The 11,420-nt window shown below is 38.9% G+C and overlaps 1 protein-coding gene across 3 annotated transcripts in view; it reads right to left on the bottom strand.

Moving 5' to 3' along the window:
- Positions 1-298: 298 nt before the first annotated feature.
- The window catches only part of TRIO (trio Rho guanine nucleotide exchange factor), a 269,887-nt gene continuing 258,765 nt past the window's right edge, over positions 299-11,420 (bottom strand). For all 3 annotated transcript variants that reach the window (XM_042461739.1, XM_042461737.1, XM_042461738.1), the window contains exons 51-57: positions 10,495-10,522; positions 8,562-8,724; positions 6,848-6,969; positions 6,687-6,765; positions 5,914-6,114; positions 4,498-4,636; positions 299-2,801 (exon numbers count right to left, since the gene is read on the bottom strand). In XM_042461739.1, the coding sequence (XP_042317673.1) occupies positions 2,259-2,801; positions 4,498-4,636; positions 5,914-6,114; positions 6,687-6,765; positions 6,848-6,969; positions 8,562-8,724; positions 10,495-10,522 (1,275 nt within the window). In that variant the 3' untranslated portion in view covers positions 299-2,258. The remainder of the gene's footprint in view (positions 2,802-4,497; positions 4,637-5,913; positions 6,115-6,686; positions 6,766-6,847; positions 6,970-8,561; positions 8,725-10,494; positions 10,523-11,420) is intronic.

The raw sequence follows: 11,420 nt of genomic DNA, 5'->3' as shown, positions 1-11,420 counted from the left end.
TCGATATAATTCTTCTTCCTCAGGTCTTCTTGATAAACTGACAATATTTTCCAGCAGCTATTGCCTCACAGTGCTATGTGTTAATGGCAAGCAGGTTATAATGGACAACGTCTGAATGAGTGTTAAGATCTGCTTTCTTTATTTGGCAGACACATCTAATGAAAATGGAAAAGAAATTCATGAATTACCACCTCTTTTTGTTTTAACATTTAACACAATTCTACAATTATAAACTCCTAGAGTGAAATCAAAGAAGTAAACCAATCTTGGATCTCCAATAAAAAAAAAATCAGGCACATCTGTTAAATATGTTTTAATTTTTTTAAAATAACTGATGGCAAAATAAATTATTTACATCACATCATACTGTGTAAACACACAACATCACTGTACAAAGAAATATACATGCAAAATAAAGCAAAATTTCCAACTAAAATAAGAAATGAAATTGTAATTCACAAGCAAAAAAAAAAGTTATGGTTGGTATGAATACACATCCATCCAGTTTTGATTTTAATTCTTGTTTAAAAAGTTTCTGTACAACTTTACAAAAGACAAACACAAAGGAGAAATAAATAGATTACAACAGAAGTATAACCCAAGCCAGATCATGGTTTAAGACAGACTGCCATGTCTACTTTGTATGGGATGAAGGCTTGGTTTTTTTCAACAGGCATTACACATGAAGAGAAACATGGATGACTAAACATCCATGTCAGCTTGCCAATGCACAGAAAACCATCGGTATCTTAATGTTCCACATATTTTAAAAGTTTTATAAACCATTTTTTAAAAAAACAAGAGACAGTTATCGTATGTCAAATTCCGGTCTTATTTCTGACCATTACTGCTTGACTGTATTTTCTTTAAAGAGCACAAAATCCATTCATTTATTGTACAGAAAACAACAGACAAATTTGAAAATTCTAAAAAGTAGAGATTGATTTTGGGGGGAAAATAATACTTTGGCATTTTTAATAACAACAACAACAACCAAAACAAACACACTTCTTGAAAAAAACCCTCACTCTATTTTTTTTTAAATCCAGTTTGCATTTCAGGAGATGAAAATAATTTTACAGTCTTAAAATCAGCTCGACTTTTGAACTAAATCCCAAGCTAAGGCTCAAGTTCAACTAGTTTAATGACACAGTGATAAACCCACCCTCTCCCCTACCCACCCCTGGAAATTTCAAACACAAATGAAGTCATAAAGCTCACCATACTATGAATGTGCTTTTTTTTTCTATATATTTATTACAGTTACAACAGAGGTCCTCATAAATAGTTGCATAAAATGTTAAAGCCACGACATTGCACATGATATGAAATAAAACAAAAACAAAACAAAATCCCAAAGTGAGTGCATTTACAGTATTTTCTTCTGCTGTATACTGCCTGACAATAAAGGTTGGCCTATTGGATACCAAACCCAGCAGTTCTTTTCTGAAAGGTCAAACCAAAGCTGACCTGAACTAAAGACCCGCACAGTGGAATACCACCATTTAGGAGGAAGGAAAAGGAAGAAGGGAGTAGGGGGGGAAATTAAAGAGACACAGACTGAAGGCAGGGTAACCGTCTATTTACAAGTAAGGCCTACATTTTATCAGAGCAAAATGGTTCATTCTATTTGTATGCAAAAATCTTGAGGTTGGATGCACTTATAAGCAGAGTCCGATCTCAGTGCACTGCTATGCAAGATAAACACAGGCGAGGCAACTGGAAAGCTCTATGTCCAAGTCCATTAAAATAAAATAAAATAAAAATAAGATGGTCCAAAATGGACACCATCTCCATGGGCAGCCATTTTGTTCCATTATCTTTACATGTCAGTGTCTGTATCTTGTCTCTTAATACCAGTGCTTTGAACATAGGCGTATTTCCTTTGTCTAAAATCTTGAAAATGCTAGTTAAGATCATTTGCAAAATTTCAATTCTGGTTTGACGTATTTAAAAAAGTTTTTTTTTTTTGCAGAAACCTGAATAAAATACTGTTGTAAGTGTAAAGTTCTTCATTATGCAGAGTACAACATTGTAGTCCTCCACCCCAACATAGTTTTGCACTGCTAGTCCCAAGTACAACCGTGTGTAGATTTACTTGGAATGCATTTCCACACGATGAACATGCTAGCAGCTGATTGGCTTTTGTTTGTTTTTTCTTCACCCCCAAATTCAAGTCAACAGCTGATTGGCAGGAGAGCTTCTTCCTCAGTTTAACTGACAGGTGAAAGAGAATGAGAGAGAACATCAAAGATAAGTTAAACTTTTGGCAAGAGCCTGCTCTGTAAGAAGTTTTTAATGCTACGAATGGGTCGAACATCGTTCTGGTGTTTTCGCCGCTCAATGAATGAAGTCAGTCTGGCTATGTCAATGCTGTCAGCACTTTTGGCACTGCCGGGCTGCAGCCATTGCTCCTGGAGGGCCAGTGCAGCAGAAGGACGCTTGGCTGGGTCATCCTGCAATAGGAAACATACAAAATCTTTGGCCTTCTGGCTTACTCCTTTGAAGTAGTCATCTGGGAAGCTAAAGTCTAAGCGACAAATGTTCAGGCAGGTTTCCTCTACACTTTCATCCAGGAAAGGAGACACGCCACTAAGGAGGACATATGTGAGCACTCCAATGCTCCACACATCTGAGGTCAGGGAGACGGGATTTCCAAGGATAATTTCAGGAGCTGCAAACTCTGGGTTCCCAAGTAACTGGTGGATGTAGTAGGTGGTGTTGAGCTGGACAGCATCTCCAAAGTCAGCCAGTCTGATTGTCGCTTTGGCCAAGCTCTTATCCACCAGAATGTTTTCAGGCTGGAAACAGAGGAGGGAGAGTTTCACAATCATCCAGCAGGCACCAAACAGAAAAAAAATCACCATTTGTATATCCTGCCAACTAAAAAAATTCTAAAAAATCTTAACACACAGCACAGCAGAACAGTTTTCAAAGGGAAACTGTGTTAAATTGTATCTGTAATTCTGCAGCACCTGCAATTCTACGGCACCTTTTAGAGTAGCAAACACGTTATAGGGTGAATTTTCAGAGATTGTGATCCACTTCTTCAGAACCATGGATTGTAATGTTTTAGAAATGAGACAAGTGCATCCTTAATTAAGAGATAACTGAGTGCATCTCCCATCATCTTTTTCTTTTGTTAAGCAGCTGTATGTCTCTCTGTATTTGGAATGGGGCCTCAGCACTGGACAAGAGGAAGTCCAGATATGTCCCACTGTGCTATGGATCAGATCAAACCTGCTCCTCTTGAAGCTACTAAATCAGGGGTAGGCAACCTTTTTGAGCCGGGGGCCGGGTTGCTGTCCTTCAGACAACTGGGGGGCCGAAGCCAAAAAATAAATAATTAAATAATTTTTAAAAATTAATTAAATAAATAAACTGGGACAAATGTAGGACAAAATTTTCAGATGGAGGACACTTTTTTTTTAAAAAAATGGAGGACACGCAAAAAAATTGCTGATTTTTTAAAAAAATGTTAATATAAATGCATGTTTCGGAGGCTTCTATAGACAATTGCCCCCCTTGCCTGCCGCTTGCCCCCCTTGCCTGCCGCTGGCCCCCCCTTGCCCGCCTCCTTCTGATAGGCCAAAGGCCCCACGCCCTCACATGAGAGGCCAAAGGCTCCAGCGGCAATCAGCAGCAGGACTGGGCTGGGGCCGGTCCCAAGGCCTTGCCGGGCCGCATCCGGCCTGCGGGCAGCAGGTTGCCTACCCCTGTACTAAATGTTCAAGGAAGAAATTACAGGGAAAATGGGGTAGATGGTATTCTCTCTCCTACAGCTAACAACAGCTTTTGGTGGGTGAGGCAGATTTGCCTTGTGAAACTGGCACAGGTACCAAGAAAAAAGTGGGCAAAATGCACCCTTCTAATTCTTGTTGGATTCCAACTCCCATCATTCCTCCCCACTGGATATGCTTGCTAAAATTGCAGTCCAGCAATATTTGGAAGGTCACACATTGCTCGCCCTTCTCTTCCATGCCCCTAATCTAAACTGCTCCACTGGCTTCTGCTTGGACAAAAAAAAAGCTACTGGGACTTAGAAGTTCAAATCCCATTTCCTCTAAATATCCAGTATTGTCCACTAGAGAACTTTTACACTGGCTCACTACTGCATAGGAAAATGAAGTGTCCTAATAATTTTAGCAATTTTAAACATCAAGATATGGAATATAGAAAGAGAAACAAATATATGGGGATGCATAGAAAGAGCCTAAAATGTGTGTGCCTGTAAAGATTCTAGTTTGATCTTTCATATGGATGTATGGTTGAACCTTGGCTGTCATTCAGAAATATGCTCTATTCACACAGCCTCTCTCACAGCAAGTGCAGTCTCAGAACAGTAAAGGGATGGGGCAGAACTAACATACTTCTCATTTCCATGCATAAAACAAGTTATCTGCAAGTTGGAATTTCCTTAACACTCTAATGCCTGTGCTAGTATCAGGGATTAGGACTGAAAGCATCTAGGGAAGAATAAATGGTTATTCAGTTCACCTTTAGGTCCAAGTGCACTATTCTGCAATTATGAAGATATTGCACAGCTTCCAGAATCTCGCCCAGGTACAGCTTGATCTTTCCTTCAGTGAGATTTCCCCACTGCACGATGTAGTCCAGAAGTCGACCTTGGTTAGCCCTAATGATAACAGAAGTATCAGGTTAAGCACAAACCCAACTGTCCATATTTCAGAGGGAAAAGAACACATTCTAGTATTTTTTTTGGGGGGGGGGGGAAATCAACATCTCTCTAATTCAACTATTAATAAGACAGCTTAATAAAGCAGTAACTGTTACTCTTGAGAAGCTATAGCTCAGTCAGCCTTCTTGCTACATTATACCTGTGAAGAATCATACTGAGGAGCGGGTCCATAATGGCTCAAATGTAGGCTGCTTTACTGCAAGCAGCCATAGTAATATGTGGCTATCTTGAGGCATGCCTGATGGCATGAGAAAGGGCATGGTCTGCTTCCCAGTGCTGGCATGATGTCCCTTCGCATAAGTAACAAGCAATGGGGCCTATTCTCAGTCTTAATCTAGACAAAATGCTTATGTTGCTTGCTCCTCCTAACCAGAGCAAGCTAAATTATTTCCTTGATAACGCTTTTAGTAGCATTGGCCTAAGACATGTTGCACAGTACCAATAGTAAAGTTTGCTGGGCAACCCACACATTGTTCCTTCCCTCAGAAGAGTGGAGGAACAAGACTGGAATGTGAAAGCTCATTAGTTTCCAGTTACACTCCATAAGCATTCCAAATAAAATACAAGCCATAAGTAACATTACTTAACTTTAAAAAAAGTGATTGCATATATAGAAGTTATAAGATACCCTATCTTCTCACTGGATTCAGGCTTGAAACACACAGGCCAAATGATGGGGATTCTGGCCGCATTCAGGGCGTAGCATTCAGATGATGCACGCCCCAAATGCAGCCAGAAGCTGTGCTGTCACTGCACCATCAAGGAAGAACCAGGCCAAGAAGCAGCGGATTAGATCTGTTCACTTTATATTTTCTTGTTCTATGTAAGGAATACTAAATATTGTGAATTCATCCATCTTTTGCTTAAAATCAGAAATGCCAGACTTCTTAAGCTAACTGAGCAATATGCTTTATTGGAGTAATGTTTTGTTTATTTTATTTTAAAATATTTAATTATTAGAGTAATGCTTTATTAGAAACATAACTATCTTAATAGACAGTTCATTTATGCATTTTATATAAATCTGGACTCAGTGTGTCTGTTAGGGGCTCACTAGCAGGCACAAAATGTGGTCTCCTCGGCAGGGTGCTTTCATAGTACTATCCAGAACTTCTACACACTTTAGGTCAACCAGACATGGTCCACAGACTGAAAATTAAAATTATGGAGAAAAAAGCAGAGAATCTGAATTATTCAACTTAGAGCTCACATACATCTCTAACACCAAGATGTAACTGGTGGAAGTCTCAAAGGTATCAAGAAGGCCGACAAGCTGAGGGTGTTGGAGATTCTGCATAATTCCAAGTTCGTGAGTGACCTGATCTCGTTTCATCAATTTCTTATTTACAAACTTAGCGGCCACTTCTCGCTTGGTCCCCTTTTGATCACATCTCTTAATGACAGAAAACCTGCCCCTGGAAAGCAAGATTTGAAAAGGAAAGAGTCAGCTCTGCAAGACAAGTATACCTGAGAGAGATAAGGAGCCAATAGTTCACTCCTACAGACATATATATTCACATCAAATCTTGCAATCTTTACCCCTGGAAATAGAACCATTCCATTTTGAATGCTCCATTTCTGAGGTATATACTAATGTAAATACCTCAGAAATGGAACATTCAAAATGGAATGGTTCCATTTCCAAGGGTAAAGTTCTCAAGATTAAGAGATAATGTTAAGAGATAACATTAAATAATGTTAGCATAATAACTGGTCTGAATATTACTTAGTCCAAGGTCATTTTTTCACCTTCTACATTGTCATCTAAAATGTCAGGTTTGTAACTCACATCTTTCATCTAATTTCTCAATATCTGCTTTGATGGATGTTGCAATAGTACTTTGTATGCACATTAACAGACATGCCACTTCTCTCTAAAATTCAGAAATGATCATGACGGGTGGCAAATTCTAGGACCTGGAGTCCAAAAAGATAACCTTTCCATGCTCTGCCTGGTATTCAGAGATACATGTAGACAGAATCATACCTGCCAAGCTCAGCCACTTCACAGTACAGGGAATCAAAGTTATCTTTCCAGGTTACTATGATCCCATCACTTCCAGGACCTGAAACAATGTAAAAAATAATTTGACACCAAACATTTAATAGACAAAAGTTATTACTATATTTTATCTTTTCTCTCCTTACCTAAAACTCGCAAACTGGCTGAAGATGAAACTGAACCCATGTCATTTGCAGCTACACAAGTATAGATACCATCATCTTCTGTGGTCACACCGATGATTTTCAGAGATGCTTCTCCTAAATCACTGTAAAATACAATAAACTTTAGACACGAGTTTTCTTAGATGATAACAACAACAACAACAACAACAATAATAATTTATTTGTATCCCGCCCCTCTGAGAACAATCGGGGCAGGTAACAAAGTTAAAAATACAGCACATATAAAATCCCTGGTGCCCTCCCCTCCTTAAAAAAGTATTAAATCCAATGCAGAATTTAAAAACAAACAAACAAAAAACATACAAGTTAAAAACTGACCAGAAGGTCAACAACATCACTCAGCAAACAATCAATGGGAGCGGCAGTATCTTATTCCCAGATGTTTTTCTGAGGCCAGGTTCTCTATTCTGAGAAGGCCTGCCGGAAGAGATCTGTCTTAACAGCTTTTTTAAAGCTGTCTAAGGATGTAAGTAGACAGATCTCATCCGGCAGGCCGTTCCACAGTCTGGGGGCGACGATGGAAAATGCCCTCTGGGAGGTAGCCGAGAGCCTAGATTTTTGTAGCTGAAGTAGGCCTCTCCCAGAGGAGCGGAGTGCGCGGGGAGGATTGTAGGGGAGAAGGCGGTCCCAAAGATAGTTTGGACCCAAGCCATTTAGGGCTTTAAAGGTGATAACCAACACCTTGTACTGATTCTCTGCCCTTCTAACCTTCTTTCATCAGACTTCGCTATGTTACTGCTTGGGTGCCTTTCATTACATAAGAAAAGAAATAAAAATTGACTCTGTTGTTGATGAAAATGTATGCTATCGTCATTACAATATACCAGGGGAGGACACAGTGTGACCTGTAGGCAGCATGTGGCCCTTCTATTCCACTTTTCTGACCTCTGAAGCTGCCTACCAGTACCCCAAAGCTTCTCAACCTCCCTGCATTTTTTTAAAAAATTATGTGATTTGGGCATTTATCACCCTAAACCATGTGGAAAACCCTCCCACACAGGTAGAACATATGAAAAATTAACTTCACCCCAATGTCACAAATGCACCAGAACCCTGAACTATTCCCCCAAACACCCATATTCCTCTGCAGCTCCTCTCAAAAAGGCAACAGAATGTGATGTAATGGCTCTTTGTCACCATTTTGAGAAGGGCTGTTAAGAAAGCAAGACAAGACATTTTGAGTTTTGTTGTGTGTGTGTATGTGGAGGGAGGAGGAGGTTGAGCTTACAGAGGGATGGGAGTGGGAAACTGACCCCTGGCCCTCACAGTTATCCACCCCTACAATATACATACTTTTAGGTTATTCAATATGTATGCATTTCTTATTCTCCATTATTCACTATGTTGGCATTCATGCCATTATGTATCTTGGACAACATTTTCTCAAAAACCAATGGTTGTCTTCAACTGAACTTGTCTCAACAGTGTTTTTTTTAATGCACATATCTAAAATTCTGGGAATCCTTTCTTTTCCTCCTCAACTGGGAGAAACAAACCTGGAATGCATATGGTATGCAAGAGTGTGAGTGTATTCACATATATATGTTTGTATACCAAAGAGCAAATCCCTCATCCCTCCAGAAGATTTTTTATGCTTGCTTGCCAACTTCGTCACTGACAATATCCTTCCTCTCCCACCCAGGTATAAAGCATGCAACATTAAGAAGCACAGTACCTGTACGAGATGCTGTAGTGACTGTCATTGCTCAGTGTGTTATGATCAGGACCTTTCCAAGTTATGGAAGCTTTGGGACGACCACAGACTTTGCATTTAAGAATGACAGTCTCTCCTATCTCACATGTCATCCCACTTAATGGTATTATAAATTCTGGGGGAACTAGAAGAGAAGAAAACAATGGCTATTAAAAGCTTAAAATTATACTTTGTGTTTATTACCCCAAATGCTTGCAATTAAGAGACAATTTTTATGTTAGCTCTGTACCATGTCTGATACTTCACTTGTGGCTAAATTTTGCCTTTCTAGTAGCAGAGCTGATGTCTTGTAAAAATATAAGAGAGCATGTGCCTTTTGTGTGCATTCCCCCATTCCCCAGAAATCTTTCCAGAGAGAAATTAGGAGTGGGCCTGGGGCTCACATAAGTTTCTACACTCCCCCCCCCCCCCCCCTTCTCACACTGACAGAAAACAGAACAAGTTATGGGAAAACTATGCTGTCCTAAAAATGTATAGCTTTTCCAGATTAAACTCGCTTTGAAAGGTTCAGTCACTTCATCACACAGGGAGGAGAGGTGAGGTGAGAGTTCATAAGCCTGAATTCTGCTCCCAGTATCTTTGTAAGAGAATCCCTACCAGGATAGTAAAATCTGAAGAGGCCACAAGACATATAGCAGAATGCTGAATATGGTCCCATACACACTGGCCAAAATAAAGCTGCTTCGGATCACTTTGAAGGTATGCTGTTTAAATGATGCATGTGTCTTAAGAGGTCAGAAGCCACGCCAAAGCCACAATTCAGTCCTAAGGACTGGACTACAGCTTTGGCACAGCTTCTGGCCTCTTAGGGCGCATGCATCATTTTAAACAACATACCTCCAAAGTGACGCGAAGCAGCTTTATTTTGGCCTGTCTGTATCGGCCCTATGTTACCTTGAGTATGTAACTCCTTTTTAAAGGAGATATGTACATAGGAAGACTAAAATGTTAAAATCTTGAGGTATTAAAATGGAATGTAACAGTTGGGCTACAAGTGGGAGGCAACAGTGAGCTCATCTTTAAAAAGCCCTATGCAAGCAGAAAACGAGTATCCCAAGACAACTGAACAGTGCTAAACCTAGGTTTACGGACAACTGATGGAAAATATATAAATAATATGTAAACTAATGAAGTGAATCTATACAACTAAGCACAGCAGATGACAAGGCTAGAACATGACATCTGCTAGATTAGTTTCCTACTAAGAGCGTTGTTTTGTGTAAGAAAAATAATAATTAAGAACTGCATTTCCTATCTACATTTGAAAGGACATATTCCATTTTATCATCTCATAATTCTACTCATCTGATTAATTACAGAGCAGCTTTAAGTACATGAGCCATGTATGTGCCAGAAAAGTATTTTTCAAATACAACTACTGACACTTGCCTCTTAACGTTAGATTTTTTCAGGAGAAACACTATGCTATTGGAGAAACTGCCCCTCTAACAAACCTAATAATCTGTTTCCAGACTAAGATGCATATGGCTAGTTCAGCTTGATCTTGATCTCAACTGATAGCCCTTTCTCATTAAAATGACCCATTTCTCAATCCCAGTAATTCAGACTAGTAGTGTGGCACATTTGGCCCTTCAGATGTTTCAGCACCTTTACATTGGCCATTCTGGCTGGAGCTTCTGGAAATTGAAATCCAAAATATCTGAAGGGCCAAATGTTCCTTACCCCTGAATTAGACATGATGGGATACTATGTAGTGAGTTACTAATGTTATATCTGTAACCCCCCCAAGAGCTTTCATTGCTACACATGCTATCATCTGATGGCTGAATAAGATCAGGTTTATTTCAAGGTATTTATACATGATTTTTTCCCTTTACTTTCGTAAAACTGTATGAAAAATGTCATTTTCCACAGTACTACAATTTGAACTTACCATCATAAATGTAGTTGGGGTTGAGAAGCTGAAAATGAGAAGTTTAAAAGAATTAGAATTTTGAAAAGTTTCCCAGAGTTTTCATAGGGAGAAGACAGTTAAAATAATTATTGTCGGAAACATCTCTCAACCCAGAATAGTGTCTTTGACCAGCCGATTCCTTATAAAACTGCTAAGTTAACATAACAGTGTCATTCTGTCCCTACACATCTCATCCCACACTTCAGACGGTATGGAAAATGCTGACCCTTTCATTTGACACTAAATAGTGAAGTATTCACAATGCCAGTGGACCGGTTGTACTTAAACAAATCTTGGTACGGATGTGCCAGGTCTTGAAAATTTTAGAAGATAGCATAATATAATATAATAATATATTTTACATATTAGGACTATAGCATATAAAGAACATCTGCTTATCATACCAGAGGATTTAAAACTGCCCTCTATACGAACCTACAACAAATATAAAACATACAGCTATTATACTGTTAAAAAACTGCATGTAACTGTTATTTCTATATTCATACTCATGATAATAAATACTGTTTGATAGCTTTCCTTTCCTTTTAGGGTATTTGGAATTGGGCAATGAAGTATGGTTCTCTTTATATCCCTTTTATTTATTTATTTTTATATATATTCATATTATTTTTGATATTAAAGACTTGTTGTTCCCTCAATTCAATCTGGTTTAAATCTAGAAATGTCTAGTTTTGCTTGGTGATGGGCTGAGAGGAAGATGACTATTTCTGTTATACATATTAGGGCTATAGCAGGTTGCACCAAAATCCTGCTTCCTAAAAGGATACACTAGCTCTTCCTAGATAAACTACTGTGCTTTCCAGAGTGGTAAAAGTATTGTTTTAAAAATGAAGCGTCGTTAATAGATATTAACACTTTTAGGATTAATTAGGATGTTACGA

This window comes from Sceloporus undulatus, chromosome 4 (assembly GCF_019175285.1).
Source record: "Sceloporus undulatus isolate JIND9_A2432 ecotype Alabama chromosome 4, SceUnd_v1.1, whole genome shotgun sequence".
Classification (NCBI taxonomy): Eukaryota; Metazoa; Chordata; class Lepidosauria; order Squamata; family Phrynosomatidae; genus Sceloporus; species Sceloporus undulatus.
This window is presented reverse-complemented; position numbering and strand designations above follow the sequence as displayed.